This window comes from Acinonyx jubatus, chromosome A1 (assembly GCF_027475565.1).
Source record: "Acinonyx jubatus isolate Ajub_Pintada_27869175 chromosome A1, VMU_Ajub_asm_v1.0, whole genome shotgun sequence".
NCBI classification, from domain to species: Eukaryota; Metazoa; Chordata; class Mammalia; order Carnivora; family Felidae; genus Acinonyx; species Acinonyx jubatus.
Window position 1 is genome coordinate 138242897 of NC_069380.1, and position 21506 is coordinate 138264402.

General features: G+C 39.1%; 2 protein-coding genes across 8 annotated transcripts in view; one reads left to right on the top strand and one right to left on the bottom strand.

Annotated features, from left to right (window-relative positions):
• ANKDD1B (ankyrin repeat and death domain containing 1B) overlaps nucleotides 1-5595 on the top strand; it is a 61376-nt gene extending 55781 nt beyond the window's left edge. For 2 of the 3 annotated variants that reach the window (XM_027039832.2, XM_053224075.1), the window contains 3 exons: nucleotides 1694-1895; nucleotides 4340-4471; nucleotides 5531-5595. In XM_027039832.2, the coding sequence (XP_026895633.1) occupies nucleotides 1694-1895; nucleotides 4340-4471; nucleotides 5531-5592 (396 nt within the window). In that variant the 3' untranslated portion in view covers nucleotides 5593-5595. The other variant, XM_053224073.1, reaches the window with a different exon arrangement.
• A 3085-nt stretch (nucleotides 5596-8680) lies between these two features.
• The window catches only part of POC5 (POC5 centriolar protein), a 42714-nt gene continuing 29888 nt past the window's right edge, over nucleotides 8681-21506 (bottom strand). For all 5 annotated transcript variants that reach the window (XM_015072113.3, XM_015072110.3, XM_015072111.3 and 2 more), the window contains 3 exons: nucleotides 18580-18854; nucleotides 12043-12219; nucleotides 8681-9057 (listed from right to left, as the gene is read on the bottom strand). In XM_015072113.3, the coding sequence (XP_014927599.2) occupies nucleotides 8914-9057; nucleotides 12043-12219; nucleotides 18580-18854 (596 nt within the window). In that variant the 3' untranslated portion in view covers nucleotides 8681-8913. The remainder of the gene's footprint in view (nucleotides 9058-12042; nucleotides 12220-18579; nucleotides 18855-21506) is intronic.

Genomic DNA, 21506 nt, shown 5'->3' on the forward strand with positions numbered 1-21506 from the left:
TGGGATCAAGCCCGGCATCGGGCTCTGTACTGACAGCACGGAACCTGCTTGGGATTCTCTCTCTTCCTCTTTCTGTGTCTCTGCTCCTCCCTCATTGTGCTCTCTCTCTCAAAGAAATAAACTTAAAAGAAAAAGAGCTAGGCTTTCCAAATCCCTGACCCTTTCCTACAGAAACTTGAAGGACTACCCAGCCCAATTCCAGAATGCACAGAGCATGTGTACTTCTCAAAGAAATAAAAATGCTGTGATACAAAGGTTAATGCATTTTGCAAGTTCTTCCCTCTACCTTGTAATGTTTTGGGTTTTGATCTTGTTGGATTCCTCATTGTTTCAGGAGAGGGAATGAAGAGTAAAGGAAAAAGTGAAGTGCCCTCGGCTCCCAAATTTGTTGGATGCCCCACCCTCAACCTTTCCTTTTTCAGGATTCCTCGGGAGTTAGGCAGTGTAAGAGTAAAGCTAGGGTTGGGGTAGAGAGGACCCTGCATTTTACAATCTCTGAAGCAATTATGGGTAATTCATACTTGACATTCCTATTCCACCTTCTGTTCACAAGGTCCGGTTACTAGAGAAAAGACTCATCTCCTTGGGCATGCTTCCTAGGGCTTTGTAGACCTCCCAGAGGAGACTGCAGATGCTGTGAAAGGCACAGGCTGATCTGTGATGGGGGCTGAGGCACAAGCCCCACCACTTTATTCTCAGAGGTTTTGAGAACCAGGTACCCATATCCTTTTAGTCGATATCCTGCCCCAGCCTTGACTCCTGTCTTGCTGTTCAGATTATCTTTCATTTAGATTCACTTTTATTTAAGTGAAAGACAAAAATAGGAGCTGCCATATGTACACAAGGAGAATAGGAAGTCCCAAACCCCTAGGGCTGTGTGTTCTGCATGTCCTTAACTGTTCTGCAGCCTCCAGAAGGAGGATTATCTGGAGCTCTGATGGCATATGCATGACAGGTGCAGCTCTATGAAACCATGACACCTGCTTTCACTTGGAGATTTTTCTCCAGTTTCTGTAGAAGGGGTTCTGTAGAAGGGACAAAAGGAACCTTTGAAGACCCAGAAAACCAGACAGAGAACAGAACCGAGAACAGAAATGCAGGCAGAGAACATGTGGATTAAGCCTGGCTGCAGTGGCTTAACACAAAATGATATCGACCCCTGTACTCTCCACTCCTTTGGCCCCACAAGTTAGGCTTCTACTTTACTCTCCTCGCACCAGAGTAGGATGAATGGAAGGACCAGCTCTGGGGCCCTGTTAAGAGAGTATATCCAATCCAGGCCTCATTGAAACTTTGATATGAGACAATCAAACATGCAAAAGAAGAAAGAGAGATATTCGTTGAAAGTAAGGCCTTCAAAGATGCCTTTGTTGTGACATTTCCTAAGCCAAGACATCCCCTCTGTTTTCTTTTGGGGTGAATAAATATCAGTCAGCAAATTGGGAGAGAAGCATGGGATACAACACAGCAAACCCCCTCACATTTCCTGTGTTAGACAGTACTCAAGCTTTTTACTTCAGACATTTGTCTCCATCTTGGATGACAAAAAGTTATCCAGTTACAGGTAATATTGAAAACATAAGTCTCGGTTACCACCTTACCAGTTCTATCTGAAAAACTGTCTACGTCCCATGAAATAAGGCAATAAGCACAAAATGTCTGAAATCACCTGATGCACTTACCTTTAATTTAGGAGCATGGTGAGAGCATCAAGGACTCATCAACCAGCTTTACTTTGACATTCAAACAAGATCACAGTCTGGAGACCAGGCATATTCGCAGTCTCCTCTGGAACCTGGCTTACCATCAGCTAAAGGCCAATGAGTGGCAGAAGCTTGCCCGTTCCTGGAACTTTACAGATGACCAGATCAGAGCCATTGAGGAGCAGTGGTCAGGTGAGCATGACCCAGATGTTGCGAGGGGAGATAGGAACAGCAGTCCTTCCTGGTGGGAGATCTTCCAAGTAAGTAGTTGGTGCTCACAACAAGCAGCAGACTACAAGGGCTCAGGAATGGTGACATTCACCGTAGGACTACAAAGATCGGCAACTTTGCAAACCATGAACAGTCTGCAGTAAACTGAAGTTTGCAAAGGATAATTACTTTTACTGAGCCATATTGAAAAGGTGTTATTTAGCCTTTAAGGAAATTAAGGTTCCCAACTGAATATGCACTAAGGAAGCAAGGATTTAATGGTGGGCTTATCCCTTAGAAGCCAACCTGTTTCTAGTATTCCTTGGGATTGTCTTGGAGTGAAAGGTTCATTCCCTAACAAAAGGCTCACTGTTTAGGGCTTCCACTCCAGGAGGAATCCCTTAAGCCAAGTCTGGGGTACAGAGTTCTTTTTTTTTTTTAATTTTTTTTTAATGTTTATTTATTTTTGAGAGAGAGAGAGTGTGTGGGGGAGAGCAGAGAGAGAGGGAGACAGAATCCAAAGCAGGCTCCAGGCTCTGAGCTGTCAGCACAGGGGCTGACGCGGGGCTCAAACTCATGAGCCACAAGATCATGACCTGAGCCGAAGTTGGACGCTTAACTGACTGAGCCACCCAGGTGCCCCTGGGGTACAGAGTTCTTATAGGATGAGGCCTTGGATGAGACGAGCTGTCCTATGGGAAACTTGGGATACAGACTCAGGCCTCTCCTTGAGTAGAAGATTCCAAGCCATGGAATCAATTCAGCCAGACTCCAGCTGTCAGAATTAGTGAGGTCAGGTCAGTTGGAGTCATTAGCTTTGCTTTTTTTATGATTTGACCAAAACCTAGGAAACAGAAAGTTTGTTTGGCATTAATCAGCTAAGTAACTTTAAAAACAAGAAAGCAGATACTTTTCTTGACAAAACATTCTATTCAGAGCACTTTCTGTACATGGATATTATGAGATGTGAACAAGTCCCATGCTCAGGAGTCGATCTGCATTACTGATTGCTGGGATCGTAGATGGCAAAACCACAGCCCCTGAATACATGCTTCTTACACCACCTATAAGTAAATTACGGTACTTTATATTACTAATTCTAAGGCTACATTGTCATGTAAAAAATGGAAGATAATGCATTGAAAACGTTGAATATTGACTATGGTTTCTGAAAAGGTTCCTTTTTTACTATTAAGATTTCTCCTTTGTCACTAATTAGGCATATAGCATTCTGTTAAGTTTTTAGGAAAACTTAGTTGCCTTCTCGAAATCTCTTTTTGACCTAAAGAAATGATTTGAAAATACAGTGTATCTTCAGAGTACCTGCCAGCAGGATAAAGGGGAGGGGACTTAACGTGTTTTAGTGGAACAGTACGGAGTGCCTAGAATGTGTTCAGTTCGACCAGGCGAGGGCTGCATCAGCTCTTAACGTAAGCCAGAGTGCATGTTTGGTGGGATTTATAATCTAGTTGGCATGACAACAGCAACATACACAATCCAAATACAATCCAGGGTAATGCTACTGCCACTAAGGAGTTTGTGGGCTTTTAGGCAAAGGAGCAACATGTTGACAGTGGTATTTAAGAATTAGTTTGGCAAATGCAAGATGAAGAAACAAACAGGATTCGCCCAGGAGTACATTGTTCATGCGTACAGTTGGCCCTCCCTGCTTCTCTTGACATTTTTCTGGCATGCTTCCTCCCCAGAGCTCAGGCCCTCCTCTTGTGGCATCTGCTTGCTCCCACACACACTCTGCTAGAACCAGGAGCCTGCCTGTCCTGTGTTTGTAACTGCGACCTCCTTGGAGACACGGGTCTCAGCTCTTTCCCTAACATCTCTCGGGGGTTAGGTATCCAGTGCGTATTTGCCCAGTGAGTAATCCCAGCCCAGGGCACGCACACTTCCATCAGACACTGGAGTGGCATGATGGCGCACGCCTGCTGCTTCGAGTATGGTTAATGGACAGCAACGGCAGCAGCTGGGAGCTTATTAGAAGTGCAGATCCTAACCCCAGACCAACTGAATGAGACTCTCCGTTGTAACAGGATCCCCAGGTGAAATATGCACTTTGAGTCGGAGAAATGGGGGTGCATAGCAGCTCTCTGAATGTGGGAGAGCTCCACATCTCAGGAAGGTTGTCCCTTACCGTTGGGCAGGGACTCAGCTGTTGAATCTCGTATCTGCTCCTTTGGTCTGTGTCAAGCACATTAGGTGCACGACAAGTGCTAGAGTGAATCCACACTCTGGTCACCCTACAGGAATTCCAGCGAGGGGAACTGGAAGGGCTTTCATCCACTGGGCTGCTTCTCTAGCAGCCATCAGAAGAATGAGTTGCAACCACAGCAAATTCAGTTAGAATGGAGATCACAACAAAAAGAGACCTCGGGACGTGGTGTTTCGCCTCTGACTCTATGTGCTTGGCACAGGAAAGGGAAGTTTCCGTGAACACGGCCACAGGGCTTTGCTCATCTGGCTGCACGGGACCCTGATGACACAGGCCACTCCAGTCAAGCATCTGTATGAAGAGCTGGTACGCGCAGGTTTCCCAGAACTAGCTGGTGAGTTTTCGAGATAGAAGCTCCTTCTCCCTTAAAATGGTGGGGGACAGTCCCCCAAAACAATACTGTCCATAAACAGCAGCAGTCTCAGTTTGGGGAGAGCTGTGGCTCATAAATATGCAGCTCCTCTGGTGATTGACTCAGTCAGCACTGACGGATACTGGTTTAGCCTGGCGGTTCTCAGCGTACCCCCTACTGGGCATTTGAAGTGGAGGAGTGTTTCTGTTGATGTACAGCAGGGTATGGAGGTGTGTGGGGTGCGGGGAGCTGGGAGAAGGCAGGAATGCTAAACCATCTTAGGAGATTCTAGTATCATTTCCATAACGAAGCACTGTCTTGCTCAAAATGCCATCTTGCCCCTGTTGGGGAAATTTACAAGTTGGTGTATTCAAAAGTGTTATTTCTAGGTTAAAAGAAAAGAGCAGACAGCCTTTTACCTTGGCAACTGAGGTTATTGCTAAAAATCACTTGCCCAAAGACTATATTGTCAGGGAAGATGGTTTCAAAACTTACCAATAATGAGGCGGTGTTAAACTCTCATGTAATAACCATTCAAGCAAAAGGTAGGCACATCTGCCATTACTTTCACCGATGCAGTATTACCTGAAGCTGAGAGCATGAGTGCGTGAATCACACCACTCAGCTAATGTTAAGTTTCAAGCAGTGGTAGGTAAAGGAATCATGCATGGATGATGTCTCCTCCCGTGACATTATCCTCACAGCACTGGGATTGTTCACTCAACTTTAAATTTATTTGTTTCTAGAAAAGAGTAGCCATAAGAATTCTCGGGGGAGACTAAGAGGCAGTCCACTGAAGCAGTGCAGGGCATGTGCTCAGGAGCAAGACCCTGTGGGCCTGTATCTGAACTCCAGTGCGAACAGGTTGTGTGATCTTGAACATGTTCTGTAGCCTCACTGTGCCGGTGTTCTCCTTTACTAACTAGAAAAGTTCTAATGTCAAAGGGTTGTTGTGGGATTAAGTGAGTCATAGTGCCTGGCACATAGCAAGTGCTTAATAAATGTTAGCTATTAATAATGAATGTTATCCTTTTTTTACAGAAAAGATTCGTCAATTCAAAAATGAAACTGATGGGAGGTCCAAGAAATGTGCAGTTTCGTAAATGCCTAAAGAAATTGTATTTAATTGGTTTTCCACTCAGCATTGCCTTTACATTCAGTTCTTTAATGCCATAAAATTCTAGCAGTATTGACTGTCCTTTCAACTATGAAGATGGTGGTGACAGATGAAAAAATGGTATTAGTACTTTCCACCTACTGAAATGAAAGGTCAAAATTTTTTTTGGTTTTTGCTTAAAGAAAATTGTATATGATTTTTGCATTTCTGACATATGATGCAACATATGTGATAGCATAATCTAGGATTTTGTTCATCATGTTTTTAAAAAAAAATGATGGTAGGAACAGCATCCTGGTATAGGGATTTAGAACAGACAGACATGGTTTTAATCCTGGTTTTACTACTTATTAACTGTGAACCTTTGGGCATACTAAATATCCAAGATCTCAGATCTTCAGTTTCCTTCTCCATAAAATGGGGGAATGTCTCTCTCTGCCACAGTATTGAAGATGAAGGTTAAATGCCTGTGAAATCCCTAATCTCATGCCCACAGTAATGAAATCATCCCCTGTGAGTTATTTCTCTTCAGTGAGAGAAACTAGCTTTGAAAATTTATAGTTACTTTTGGCTTTAAATAACACATATGTGTAATAATAGTGCTTAGAAAAGACCGGAAGTATGTATACCAATGTATTTTTTTAAATCTCTTGGTGGTGTAATTACAGGTGGTTTTTATTTTCTTTGTACTTTTTGGTACTTTCCAATTTTTTTTTTTTGACAATAAGCATGCATTATTTTTATAATCTGAGAGAAATAAATATAAAATCAAGTATCAACTCATATCAGTTTACATGCACCTATTCATCATAATTTAAGGCTCTCCATTCTCAAACTCTGACTCTAATTCCATAAGGCACCAGAGATAGAATCATGAGTAATAGCAGTCCAATTATCCTGAATTGATAGTTTTACATTTTGGTCTCATCCTGATTGTAAATGGCCCACTTCTATAAATGTTTAAAATAGGGAACATGTTCACAGGAGTCCAAAAAGTTTTTTAAAAAGGGATTCAGTGGAAAGTCTTGTCCCCATCTGTTCTTCAACATGGCTGGTTTCCAGTGACCATGCTATTTACTCGCCCTTCCAAAATCTGGGTAACCTCTTTATGCAGAAGTAAACAAAGAGAATACATACTCTTATTCTATAAGTGTCTTAACTGTTAAATTTAAGTTAATTAACTTAGAGTAACACTATTTGGTTCTGCTTTGGACAATATACACTTTCTAGAGCTTAAACACTTTTTAAAAAGATGCTTATGATATTCTCAGTTACAATATTCATAACATTCACTTTAGTTAGTCCACATGGTTATGGCTTGGATACTGAAAACCATTCCTAGTTGTCATCTAGGTTCCTCAGAAAGCAGACCCTGAAACCAAAGTTTATGAGTCGCTGCTTTTTTTAGGAGTGGAAATCCAAGGAAGCAACAATGAGGGAAAAGAGGAGTGAGATGGGGAAGGAAGGAAGGAGAGCCCAGACCAGGGTGAAATACCAAACTGGCCACCACCTGGTATCAAGCATAACTGCTTATCTGACTTTGAGGGCACTCTCTTCTGAGAGATGGGCTGGACTAGTACCCCTAGTACTCACGACAGTTTGTACGGGGGAGAAAGAAAGAACTGATCTGTTAACACAATGGGGTGTTAATTCTGGGCCACATAGGAGTAGCCTTCAAGTGGAGCCTGTGGTCACTTGTGATCCTCTCAGAGTGCCTGGGGAAGCCCAGAGAAAAGCATGGCCATGGTACAGGGAGCAAAAGATGAGGTGCTACTGGTTTGTGTTTGTTGAAACCCACGAGGAGCTGTTTGCCACAGTGCTAGCCGGGCCAGAACTCAGGACACTGTTACATAAGAACAATCTAACACTCTAAGACACAATACTCACATTCTTTAATTCTGTAGTTCAGAAAAGCCTGGGTGTGCCCTTTAGAAAATGGGATATTGCCCTATCTCACATTTGTTCTCATGTCCTATTACAATGTGAAGCAATAAGAAAAACTATTTCCTGTAATAACATTAGAGCATAGAGCTGGATCATGTTCAGAGTGAAAGAGGCTTCTAATTCAGTCCATCCACTTCTGTTAAAGATATGAAAATTGAGGCTCTGGACCAATTCTTTAGAATTTATACTTGTTTTTGTGTAACCCAAAGTACTTTGTGAGAGAGGTGGGATAGGTAGATCTCACTGTTTCACAGATGGGATCCTAAGATTCATGAAATTAAATATCCAGCCCAAGATCACCCAGTCAGCCAGCAATAACACCAACGGAACCTGGTCTTGTTTTGCTTGATCATTTTCACCCAGATTGTTTGCACTGGCAGCTAGTGAAAAGTCTTTCCCCAGGCCTAGAAGGTTTGCTGAGTTGCCCAGTGCTATTATCCTCACAGGGTGATGTTTGGATGTTCAGAGAGAAAAACGGTTCAACACTGCAGAGTTTCAAAAAACAAGAAAGACCATCAGAAATAGGACCATTCTAATAGGAAATTTCTTTTTGATGACTCTGTTTCTGTACTAGTAAAAAAAATCTTTCCTTTTATCATTAAAAATTATTGATAGGTCTCATCATTTCCCATTTTTAATTGTCAGAGTCTTAAGAAAATGAAGACTAATACATTAAAATCACAGAAAAAACTGTGATAAAATATCATTATTAATCTTGGTCTTTAGCTCTTTAATTTTAAAATAAAAATACCTTAGTTTCTATTACTTTTAAAAATAAAATTATTTTTATGTTTACTTTTGAGAGAGAGACAGAATGTGAGTGGGGGAGGGCAGAAAGAGAGAGGGAGACACAGAATCCGAAGCAGGCTCCAGGCTCCGAGCTATCAGCACAGGCCCATGAACATGGAGCTTGAACTCACGAACTGCAAGATCACAACCTAACCCAAGTCAGACACTTAACCGACTGAGCCACCCATATGCTCCTTAACAATTTTTTAGTAAAGTTCTCAAAGTTTACTTGGTAACACTAGAAATGATTTAGTCTTTGGTAAATAACATTAATAAAACAAGATTTATATACTTTTATGATGTAATCAGTGACAGGCTGAACCTATTAAACAATCAAGTCATTTTTAAGTTAAAAAATTTTTACTTAATTGTTTAAATTAAAAAAATAACATTAAAATAATCCTACATATAGTTACAAAGGATGGTGTGGCTTTGAAAAAGCCTCCTGGAATTCTGAAAAGATGAACAGGATGTATCCATGATGTTCTAAGAAGATGAAATTTTAAAAACTAGAGACTTCTAATCCTTGGTATAACCAGATGAATTAAAAGGTCTCAATATGTGCATATTCATTTTAGTCAACCACTTTTATGGAATGAATGCTTGTGAGAGACTGGGTGTGAGTTGACCTGGTTCCGAGGGATCTAGAAGCTGAGGTACTACTTTCAGGATGAATCGTCCGGGGATATTTTGCAGCAGCAGCTTGAGGAATGGTTTGCTGAAAAGGTAAAAACCTGCTTTAACAATCCCACAAAATGACACACATTAAATACCACTTCATTATATATAATTTAACCAAACAAACATTTGTTAAGCACCCGATAGATACATGCAATAAGCTGGTGAAGCAGCCATTAAAACAAACACTTAAGGACCAAACAGTGGTCCTTAATCCATAAGTTACACTAATGTGCTCAATACCCTCTGATCAGCTTGTATTCCATAGGATCACAAAGGAGCCATGGGAGTCATTCCTCAAAGAGGACTCAAGTGGAATCTTACAATGTGTACAGAGGCCACCTGTAGAAAGGGACTTAATGGTGTTTGGAAGAAGAGGCAGCCCCAAGCCCTCCTTTTATTCCAAGCAGTGTTCTCCTTCCTGTACCTGTTAACATGTGGAGTTCAATCAGGGAACATGGGGAAAGCTCTGAGAAATCCTGTCTGGTCCTTGTTTCAAATCACAGTAAAGCAGATCTCTCCTATTTCAACCCGGTTCACCTGGGAGCTGACTAAACCTTTATGATCATACAAGAGGAGCTCTTTCCAGAGGCCTGGTGCTCCTTAATGTGGATTACAACTTTCTATACAAAGAAATAACTAGATGCTGAGGACACACATTGAGAGGATACCCACACTATCTCAGAACTCAAGGAAACATCTTGGACCTAAGCACTGACGTAACAGAGTCAGTGCACAACTGACTTCATCTAGGCATAGAATACGTACAGGTACATAATATGTATGTAAGTACACATTACGTGTATACACGTGTAAAATGTACAAGGATTTTCTATATTATACTGGATACAGCTTCTCAGTAGACTTGTTATCCAGTTCTTGGTCCACATCACTGAACAGTACATGGAGATTCCTAGTAGGGTCTTCTACTTAGAAAAGTCATCTTAAAATCCTCGAAGTAAAATTATATACATTTGATCAAAACATTCATTATGTATTTTAAAAACCCTATGATGCAGCTTTTACTTAAAAAGAAAATGAGTGAAAACTCTTAAAGGTCTTCATGACAGATTCTAAGAGCTCCTCTAGAGAAATTTCCCATCTCAAAGGTATTTTATATAAATGTTTCTTTGTACTTAAGTGGATAGTCATTACAGATGGGGGAGATTCTTCCAACTAGTATGAAAATTTAGTTGCTAACCACCTAATCTGACCCTGTTAAAAGAACGATTTTTCCTTGGGGAGGATGGGAAAAAGGGAATGTAGAAACAGATTCACCTTACCACTGGTTTCATGATCTATAAAAATGGCAGAGAATGAAGTAGCACTAGGAACAAGCAATTATCCAGCAGGTGGGGCTAAAGTGTCAGAAATCTGACTAGTTGTTTATTAGTAATAACTGTTTCTAGTAGTTACAGGTCTCGATTGGGGGATAAAAGGAAAAACGGCACAGAGGCCTGCCACAGGTCTATTACATAACCTACTTAGGTAATAATGGAAGCAGTTTATGGCTGTTTCCTTCATGAGCAATTACTGGAGAAGTACTATACATAGTGAATCAGCAAAGGGCAGCTGGGGAGGTAAATATCAGAAACAGGGGTTTTAAGACTATTTCCTTGTTTTGTTTTTTTTTTTTCTGTAGAATATGAATTCCTGTCAGTACAAAAACAAAAGGCTGCCCAAATTAAAAGTAAGCATATATGTGATTTCTTTACACCTTCTTTACCATACAAATGGGCAGTCCCTCTCCCTCTCTATGCACACATGTGCTGAGAAAAACAGAAATGAGTTTTCTCTTTTCGTTTCTGATAACTGATCCTCATATATTCAAAACTATATTGGGAGGTCGCCTAAGGACTTTCAGAGTCTTTGCAGCCTGTGAAGGCTAAGACCCCTATCCACCCTCCATATCCTTATTTGGACTTAATGCCTCCGCCTCAGTCTTCCACTTCATTACCGTCATTCTCTACCCGAGGCTAAATTTAATGAATCAAGCTTCCCTTGATTTAATCATCTGGCAGCCATCTACTGCCCAGCAAATAAAGGATGTAACATCATTCCGTATATATTTTTGCTAAAACTTTGATACATTAAGTAGGCAGTGTTGTCTAACACTGAAAATTTATGTTAGGTGACTTTCTCTTTTAAAATCAATTGTTCCTATTTAAGGATGTGAACTTTTAACTTTCAAAATTTAAATTTTTTGAGACAATTGTCGATTTATATGTATCCCATGTACCTTCCTCTAGTAATTTTTACTAAGTTAAATTCGCTTTTGGTTTTACAGTTTATAAAGTGCCTTTATATATCTCATTCAATTTTCACATTGTCTCAGTTAATCCTGAAACCAGAAAATAACTTTAGGAGCCAAGTACCCTTAACACTCCCATTTTACACAAGAGGAAGTGGAGGCTCAAATATTTTACTTGATTTGTGTATGATCACAAAGGCAGTAGGTAGCAAAAGTGAGGCACTAATTCAGGCTTTTTGTTTATTTTTGTTTAAATTCTAGGCATTTTCCTTTATATTACATGAATCTAGTGCAATCTGAATTTCCACACTACAAATATGCTGACAGTTGTACTGAAAAAGGGAAGAAGACTTAAAAAAAAAAAAAAAGGAACAAAAATTAAAGACTATAAAAATGCAAGTGTTTCTTATAATCAAATACCTGCTACATGAACAGGAGGTAATGAGTAAGTAAATAGTTTTTGTCTCTTGTTTTAAATTAATGAGAAATCATTTATATATTTCTTTTGGCCACCAACACAGTGGATTATTTTTTGTATTGATAATTTTTACACTGTTGAGAAGAAACAATGTTTCTGAAATTAATTTCCTAAAAGAGGAAAGGCAGATTTAGACCAGGTTTGATGATTCTAAGTACATAAAGACTGTAATGATAAAAGGTAGAACAAGTAACAGTCATCATGAATTCTGATCTTCTCAACACGTAATTTAAGTGTTTATTAGTCTCTCAGGAAAAAAGATTTTTTGATTAAGATCATCAAGTATGTGTACTCACCACTGTGACTGGATGATGCTTTTCCACAACAACTGAGCTCATGGGAGGAGAAACTCCCATTATAGCTAAGCTGCTACTAATTCGGTTTTTTGAGGCAAAATCACATCTCCCTGTGATCCGGGCTGTAATTGTTTTTCCAGCTTTCTGTTGTGCAGATGTCACAATTCTGGGCACATACTAAAAAAACAAAGAAACATCCAGGTGGTACAAAATCATGGCAAAATATATAGTATTTTTTGCTTGTATAACTGATGAAGAAAATACAAAGGCACTTAAAAAATAACTATATATTTAACCAACTTTAACATGGAAAAAATAAAACAATGAGACAAAAGGCAAGATACAGAACCACGCACCCCAAAACATCTCTTTATGACTTTGGTGTACCAACCATTTTATAAACTTTTGTAAACTTTAAAAAAAACTCTTTATTCTGAAACAATTATAAACTCATAGGAAGTTGCAGAGATAGTAATAGAGAGGTCCTGTGTATTCCTCACCATTTCCTGCAATGATTACATCTTACATAAATATAGTATAATTATGATGTCAAAGCCAGGAAGGTAACATGGGTATAATGCCTTGGTAGAGATCCGTGTCATTTTATTACGTCTCCATTTCTGTAACTATCACTGCAGTCAAGACACAAAACCATTCTAGCACCACAGCAGTCTCCCTCCTGTGACACTTTTAGAGTCCTATCCATTTCCCTTCCTCAACTGCCCTAACCCTTGTCAACCATTATTCTGTTTTATGAACGCTTTTGATTCTTATGCATAATTAATATTACACATACGCTTTTCATTACACATATGCTTTTGTGTTCTTCCTTTTTTCTGCAGAAAATGGGATGATCATATCAAAAGGTAATGTCAGCTTTTACAGCTTTTGTTACTTACTGCTGATGATACTCCAGAAAGATTATATTTGTAATACGAATAACATATACATGTACTCACTGTTTTTCGTTATCAATTAATTATATTAGCTGCTCCTTTAAGTCTGAGGTGAAACCTAGTATTTGATTCAATTTGTGGTTCCTTATTAATGTTTCATATTTGCAATTCATTTTGTCAACTACCCAAATTCTTTAATTACTTGCCAGGAATGGGTATTTCTCTCAAAAATGTTTAATTAATCCTGATGAATATTAAGCTCATCTAATAATTACAGATACTTATCTAATAGTGTAAATATTTTATCCACTTAATGTTATCCCACTTAGCTTCTTCTTTAAACAAATTTTCTTTTAATGTTTATTTTTGAGACACACACACACACACACACACACACACACACACACACACACACATTGTGAGCAGGGGAGGAGCAGAGAGAGACAGGGAGACACAGAATCCCAAGCAGGCTCCAGGCTCTGAACTGTCAGCACAGAGCCCAATGCAGGGCTCATACCCACAAACCGTGAGATCATGACCTGAACCAAAGTCGGATGCTTAACCGACTGAGCCACCCAGGCGTCCCTCAGTTTTATTTTTCAGTGCACATAAATTTAAAAAATTATAGCTAATTTTGTTGTTAATTTCTTCCATAAGGTAATCAACAAACCTTCTTTAGGCAGCTGAGGTCATTATACTCTTCTAACATTTACTTATTTTGGTTTAACTTATTAAAACACTTGAAATTTCAGTGTGAATTATTAATCTAATTTTCCCTCTAACCATTTTTCCCCAAACCATATTATTAAATAGTGATCTTTCCTCACTGTTATAGTCCATCTGAGGTATCGTTCATTGAGTTCTTCATATTATCTGCATCTAGCTGCAGATGATCACGGCTGTATATTGAAACAGATGATAGTGGGTTCCATGAGAAATGTCTCTGGGAAAATTAAAATGGTAGAATATTGATGTGTCGGGAGAACTCTAGGAAAATAGCATTCAGTGAGGTTTGGAGAGTGTTTGGAGAGTTTGGAAAGACTTAATTACAGTTGCACAGAAAACCAAGCAAAGGTAAAAACAAAGGAATCCATTCCAGGAACAAAAAATTGTACCAGAAAGGAAATGTAGGCATAGTATACATTTGTAGCTTAGCTATATTTAAATAGTCATCATAAATATTAACTTAATGCAAAGTCTGGAATATCTACATTTAAATACAGAAAAAGGACAGGGTTAGGATGGTATTTAAAAAGGCCAATTCTTTCATCCATAATAATCAGTCAACAGATAATACTGGATAATTGATGCATGTGGAAATAAAGATATGAGCATACTACTTAGGAAATTAAAAGGTAAGTAGGAGAAAGAGCTAATAGAATTTAGGGAGAGGTATTTAGAGGACTGTTTCTCACTATAATACTTGTAGAAACTATTTGGCTGGTTAACCTAAACTTTTACGGGTCTTATGAATTTAAGAAACTAAAACTCAGATACTAAAATATTTATAGGCATGTTTTTGTGGACTAAATTCATGCTTCTGACCTTAAGGAAACCTCATCCTATTTCTTATTAAAATAAGGTATAAAATATATTCTATAATGTGCTATATCTTAATATTAAAAACTATTTTAAAATGTAAAATATAAATTTAATTGCTGGTAAGAACATACTTTATGAAAAACTGCAACCTGAAGTACATTTGAGCTGGTAACCTTATTTGTGCCTAGTCACATTTGAAGGGTGTAAGCACTCCCATCCATAACAGCTGTTCCCACTCGGAGGGGGAAGGAATGTAAAAGAAACTGGACACGTTTTGACTGGGAGATGTTTGGAATGAGAAAACTACGGTAGTTGGAAGAATGCCCACAGCTGATAACCTTCACCCAACCAGTTGAGAACTGCTTTAAAATATCTTCAGTAAGATGAAAACATATACTCCAGTAAGGAAATAAAGACTTTAAAAAGAAATTAATAATTGTCTTAACTGACTTGCATGTTTACCAAGTCAGCTTTTGGTTTTATTTTTTAGCTCTTTGTTTTCAAATGGTTTGTTCTGTAATCAGATTGCCTCACAAGTGTTGATAGATTCTTGCTTTACTTTACAAAAACTGAAATTGGAAATTACATAAAATATAATCCACTGAATGTAGCTTATACAAAAGAGATGGCTTAATTACAATCTAGGAACCCATAGTCAGTTTGGTCCCATGTTAAAAATTAGCAAATTAATACACACATGTTTTAGCATAAAATAACACCTAAGATATGTATATATAACTTCTCAAAATTTCCTGCTTTAAATGACTTTTCTTTTTAATTAAAATAATTTTTTTAATGTTTATTTATTTTGAGAGCCAGAGTGTGTGCATGAGTAGGGGAGGGGCAGAGAGAGAGGGAGAGAAAGAATCCCAGGAAGGCCCCACACACTGTCAGCACAGAGCCCAACATGGGGCTTGAACCCACAAACCGTGAGATCATGATCTGAGCTAAAACCAAGAGTCATATGCTTATCCGACTGAGCCACCCAGGCGCCCCAACTGACTTTAAAATATATATATATTTATTTATTTGGGGGACAGCGCAAGCTGGGGAGGGGCACAGAGGATCCAAAGCGGGCTCTGCACTGACAGTCTGACAGCAGTGAGCACAATGTGGGGCCTGAATTCACAAACCACTAAATCATGATGACCTGAGGCCAAAGTCGGACGCTCAACTGACTGAGCCACCCAGGTGTCTCCCCCCCACCCACCACACACACCTTTTTTTAACTGACTTTTTGACTCCATGACCAAACTTACTGGTTCCAGTCAGGATGGATCTCATTAAATCTATCTAAGAGCTTAGCTGACTTAAAAAATGCTATAAAAATGGAAATGCTAGCATTTTATGCCCTATCAATAAAAGCAACAAAATCAAAAGGATTAAGAAAGAAAAGGGAAATGACCTATTTTTAAAACTTAATATTTGTATCTTAATATTTGACATGGAGACAATGGTTGGTTAAGAAACAAGGCTCTGTGGCCAAACAGTCAAAGTCTGACTTCTGTCACTGATTGTGTCCACAGGCAACTCACTCACTCTCCAAACCTCAGTTTCCTCATTTATAGAATGAGGAGGGCAGTGCCAAGTGCCTAATGATATCCTTTCACTTTCCATTCAGATGAAGAGGAAAGTTAAGAGAGAACATTTACTAAAGAGTTTAAAAATCCAACTAAAACCCCTCAACTATTCCAACGGTGAGTCAGAAAAAGAAAAAAGGGTCACCTATTGTTCAAACTCGTGAACTGCAATATACGTGCTCATATAACTGCCTAATTGTTATTTCTTGAAAAGTGCTTACCACCAGGAAATTCTGGTATTGTATTTAACATACTGAGGATGTCTGCAGAAAGGAAAGAATTTTACAGATGAAGGTGTTCTTTTAGTAGGATGATAATCTTTCTTTTTCCAGTTGTCTGTTTCCCAGTTCTCTGCAGTTTGTTCTCTGTTATACACCTCCTTTTAGCTACTGGAAATACCAAGAAGATTGGGAAAAAGTTTTGAATGTTCATAGGAAGCCTCTGTGATTAAAATGAAAAGAAAGATAACCAGGCCTGGATCATAGGTCTCTCCTTTCCCAGTCCCAACAATGATGGGTTCGCATTAGATAAGTTACCCAACTAATATACTTGTTCCTAGTTTTGTTATTATGGTTCTTTTCAAAAACAAGAGGACACATTTGAGGGGAATCTGAATCTGAATATTATAATTACATAAGCAAGGAAGAAAACTAGCAGTATACTTACAGACTGATTTGCTTCTGATTTTCCTCTCCTCCAACCCTAAAGGCTATATTTATGCGAACAAAATTGAATGTGTATCTGTTTATCAAGGAGGATGTAGTTGCAAAGGCTGTCTACACTATATTGTGTTTTCAGGTTGCAAAGACTTCAAAATTATCTCAGGTGACCACACTGTTTCACAATGTAACAAAAAAGGTGGTAAGCATACTCATTCATTCAGTTCTTCCCATATATATCCAGGTTTATATATAAATGCAAATGTACAAATGGTGTAGTCATATTTGAAGGGAATTTTGAAAAATCTAGCTCTGTGGGTTATCTGAATATGCAACATGAATGACAAACCAGAAATTTAAATAGACACTCACTGTGTTTACTTAAATGAGATCATCTGTATAGGATCACACTTCAAAATGTGTAATCATGAAAAATAAACACAGCTGAACATAAGTCAGAGTTGAATTTTAGTGTCTTATTTCTAAGTCAAAACTCCCTCACACATTCAAAATTTTCTTAACAGCTATATTTTTTTCACCTCTTTGAATCAAGAGCAGACATAATAGCAGATCTCAACATATTTTTCCCCACAGTCAGTAGCTTCCACAAGGCAGAAATTCAAGTCAGCTGGAATATTCAAGATGACCAATTGTCTGGCTGACTGAATGCCTCCCTTAGCTACAGAGCGCTGTCCAGGGTAATGGCACCTTCGGATGGGGAACTTTACAACATAAAACCTATTCTGCGATCTTCTGTCCTCTCAGGAAAACGGTAAGGGCCAGGGAGGAGGAGGACACAAGCAAATCAGAATCCTCTCAGGAACTTTATCATACTAGACATGCCTTTGTGCCTAAGCCAAGCCAGAGTAGGGAAGAAGGACATAGTGTTTTTAAGAAGCCCTATAGAAGTAAGTCCAGTTGTATCCCTACTCCCCTCACTATGGAGAATCACTCTTTGAATAATACAGGTTTAATAAGAAGAAGGTGAGGAGTCAGAACCCCGATGTACTTTGTGTTAACTCTTCTATATTAATTAGCTTGATCAATTCCCCTTCAGGCAAGTTCTCACACAAATATTCCATCCCCATTCAGTAGTTCCACACTGTATGTACTTCTCTTAAAAGTAGCTAAGTGACTCTAGGAGAAATTATTCAAGGAGACTTGAATTAAAAATGAGAACCCAATCCAATCAAGATGGAGTAACTACAGAGTAGTGTTAATGATATATGTGCATCGAGGAAAAGGGAAAGGTATAGCTGAATACAAAATATACAAAAGAGCCAGTAATCTTCTAAGCCCTTGAAAAATACCCAGGAGAGTTCCCTTCAAAATAGATTAAAAAGCCTGTCATCTTCTCTTTTTCAAATCTATTTTTCCTGAATAGTTCTTGAAAAAACGTGAAATGACAAAGTTATTTTTAATTATCACTACTATAATAGAAGTTTCAGCTATTATTTTCATTATAAATTGTTTAAAAAAACTTTTTTAATGTTTATTTTGAGAGAAAGAGGGAGACAGAATGCGAGTGGAGGAGGGACAGAGAGAGAGGGAGACACAGAATCGGAGGCAGCCTCCAGGCTCTGGGCTGTCAGCACAGAGACCAACGTGGGGTTCAAACTCATGAACTGTGAGATCATGACCTGAGCCGAAGTTGGATGCTCAACTAACTGAGCCACCCAGGGGCCCCTTCATTATAAATTGTTTTAGCCACTTTGTATAGTAAATATTTTCTGTGGCTTGGCCTAAATACCATACAGACTCTTCCTCCATGGGAAAACATGTTCTAAGTTAAAAATATCCAATATACAGTCAGGTTTTCAGCTCTTTTCCCACTCAGGCACCTGCATTAACTGTACTAACCATTTCTTCTGGTCCAGCAGTGGCTGCAGATCCAGCACCCAGAGTTGAGGTAACAGGAAGGTGAGCAGAGGAAGCAGAAGCAGCCCCGACAGAAGTGATGGAAGCAGCAGAGGGAAATGTGGCAGCACAGGCTGCTCCCACAGCGGCTGCTGGTGGGGATGGTGGTGGCACAATCAGTGAGGGCATCGGAGGGGCCAAAGGATCCAAATGAGCAGAATGTTCTTTTCCTTGAACACCAGAACCATACTCTTCTTTTTTATTTGTGAAGTCTGTCCCTATCAATCACAAATTAATTCCATTAAACTTCTTACAAGTTAAGATGACTTTTATGCCCCCAACAATGAAAATACATAGTAGCTAAACTTAGTTCTAGAGAAGATGTAGAAATTTGTCATGTATTGCATACAATGTTTAACTAACACAGTTTATCATTATTAACTGGTTCGTGTCAGCATTAACCACTAAAGACTTCAGACCATTTCCTTCAATATGTGAAAGCTAAAGATTTGCTCTTATGTCAAAGATAAAAATATGTACTCTGCTATGATGTCAGCTGAGTGAAGTATATTACCAAAACAGCCATCATAATAATATGTGACCATATTATTTATGTCCTTCTGCATTATTTCATACAACTGTCCTGATAAATGGCCTCCTATTTAGATCTTCAGAATTGTTTTCTGATAACACTATACCCTTTTATTTCCATTTATTGCTACTATCCAAACAAAATCAATGTATTTTATTTTTTTTAAGTGTATTTATTTATTTGGAGAGAGAGAATCCCAAGCAGGCTCTGCACGGTCAGTGTGGAGCCCCATGTGGGGCTCAAACTCACAGACTGTGAGATCATGACCTGAGCCGAAATCAAGAGTCAGTCGCTCAACCAGAGCTACCCAGGTACCCTAAAATTCAATGCTTTAAATTTGATTTTTCAGCAAAAAATAATAAATCAATAAGTAACACTAAAATTTTTACTTTTAACATTGTAAACAAAATTGATTCTTCCAAAGAGATTTATATAAATCATGAGTTAAAAATATATTTGTACACTTAACTAATTTTACTGATATTCTACATAATGATTTCTCAAAAATGATGGGGTGCCTGGGTGGCTCGGTCGGTTAAGCGTCCGACTTCGGCTCAGGTCATGATCTCACGGTCCGTGAGTTCGAGCCCCGCGTCGGGCTCTGTGCTGACAGCTCAGAGCCTGGAGCCTGTTTCAGATTCTGTGTCTCCCTCTCTCTCTGCCCCTCCCCTGTTCATGCTCTGTCTCTCTCTGTCTCAAAAATAAATAAACGTTAAAAAAAAAAAATGAACCTTACCCTTAGATCAAAGGAGTGAGTAACATCAGCTTCCAGAAGCTAGGGCAAAGGGTTTCTTCAAATTTTATATTTTTCTCCCCAGTATTAGAATTTAGTTAACATTTCCAGTAAAGACTGTATGTATGTGGCATCTAACACCAGGGTTGAGGGTTTGGAAATTCATTCACTGAGACAATTGAGAATGTGTGAACACAGGGCATTATAGACGCCCATGTGTTTTTTGTTTGTTTGTTGGTTTTTTAATGTTTTAGAGAGAGAGAGAGAGAGAGAGAGAGAGAGAGACAGAGCTTGAGCCGGGGAGGGCAGAGAGAGAAGGAGACAGAATCAGAAGCAGGCTCCAGGCTCTGAGCTGTCACCACAGTCAGACGTGGGGCCTGAACCCAGGAACCATGAGATCATGACCTGAGCCAAATCTGTATACTCAACTGACTGAGCCATCAAGGTGCCCCTGCCTTTTTTTTTTTTTTTTGAAAGAGAGAGAGAGTCAGGGAGGGACAGAGAGAGGGAGAGAGAATCCCAAGGAGGCTCTGCACTGTCAGCACAGAGCCCTACACAGGGCTTGAACCCACAAACCATGAAATCATGACATGAGCCAAATAATTGACTGAGCCACCCAAGCGCCCGATGTGGGGTTCCAACTCACAAACTGTGAGACCATGACCCGAGCTGAAGTCGGATAGCCACTCAGGCGTCTGAGCCACTCAGAATGAGCCACTCAGACTCTAAACCTCTAGACCCCTATGTTTAAATGGTTTTCGATGTCCACTTTCCATCCAGAGACTTCTCTGTGTAAGTCCTTCTCTTAGGCTATCTTTATATAAAACAGAGTAATAGCACCTCATTAACGAAGTTTAATTAGGATTCTAAGGGACATGTCCTTTGAAATCCTCTGATGAGAGAGACTAACTCTGTAAAAGCATGTTTTAAAAACAAAACATAGTTTTAACATGTTTTTGACAGTAAGTAATTCAGACTGTGTCTTTTTAGGTGGGTGGAAGACTTCTCATCTGTGGAACCAGTACAAAGGTCAGGTCTCACAATGAGATTCCCTGGAATAGAGGTAGCTGACTAACTTGTTAATGTGGGCTGATTTATGCAGTTCCATTTTGGTCAATCGCTGTAAGTTTAATAATTACTGTTGCTTTAACTGGGATAAGTTTTTTCATCTGTAAAGGATTTTTTTCCTGATCCCAAAATTGCTTTAATATTTGGCCAGTATCATTTTAAAGGTCATTTTTGCTGTCATATTTTGCCTTCTTCATAAAACTTCTAATTTCCAACCTTTAAGATATAGGATACTGCACAGCATGAGATGCACTTAGATCATGGACAGCAGAGTCAGGAGACGTAAAAAAAAAACAACAGTATTTTATTCACAAAAATAAACTCAAAATGGATAAAGGACCTGAATGTGAGACAGGAAACCATCAAAACCTTAGAGGAGAAAGCAGGAAAAGACCTCTCTGACCTCAGCCGTAGCAATCTCTTACTCGACACATCCCCAAAGGCAAGGGAATTAAAAGCAAAAATGAATTACTGGGACCTTATGAAGATAAAAAGCTTCTGCACAGCAAAGGAAACAACCAACAAAACTAAAAGGCA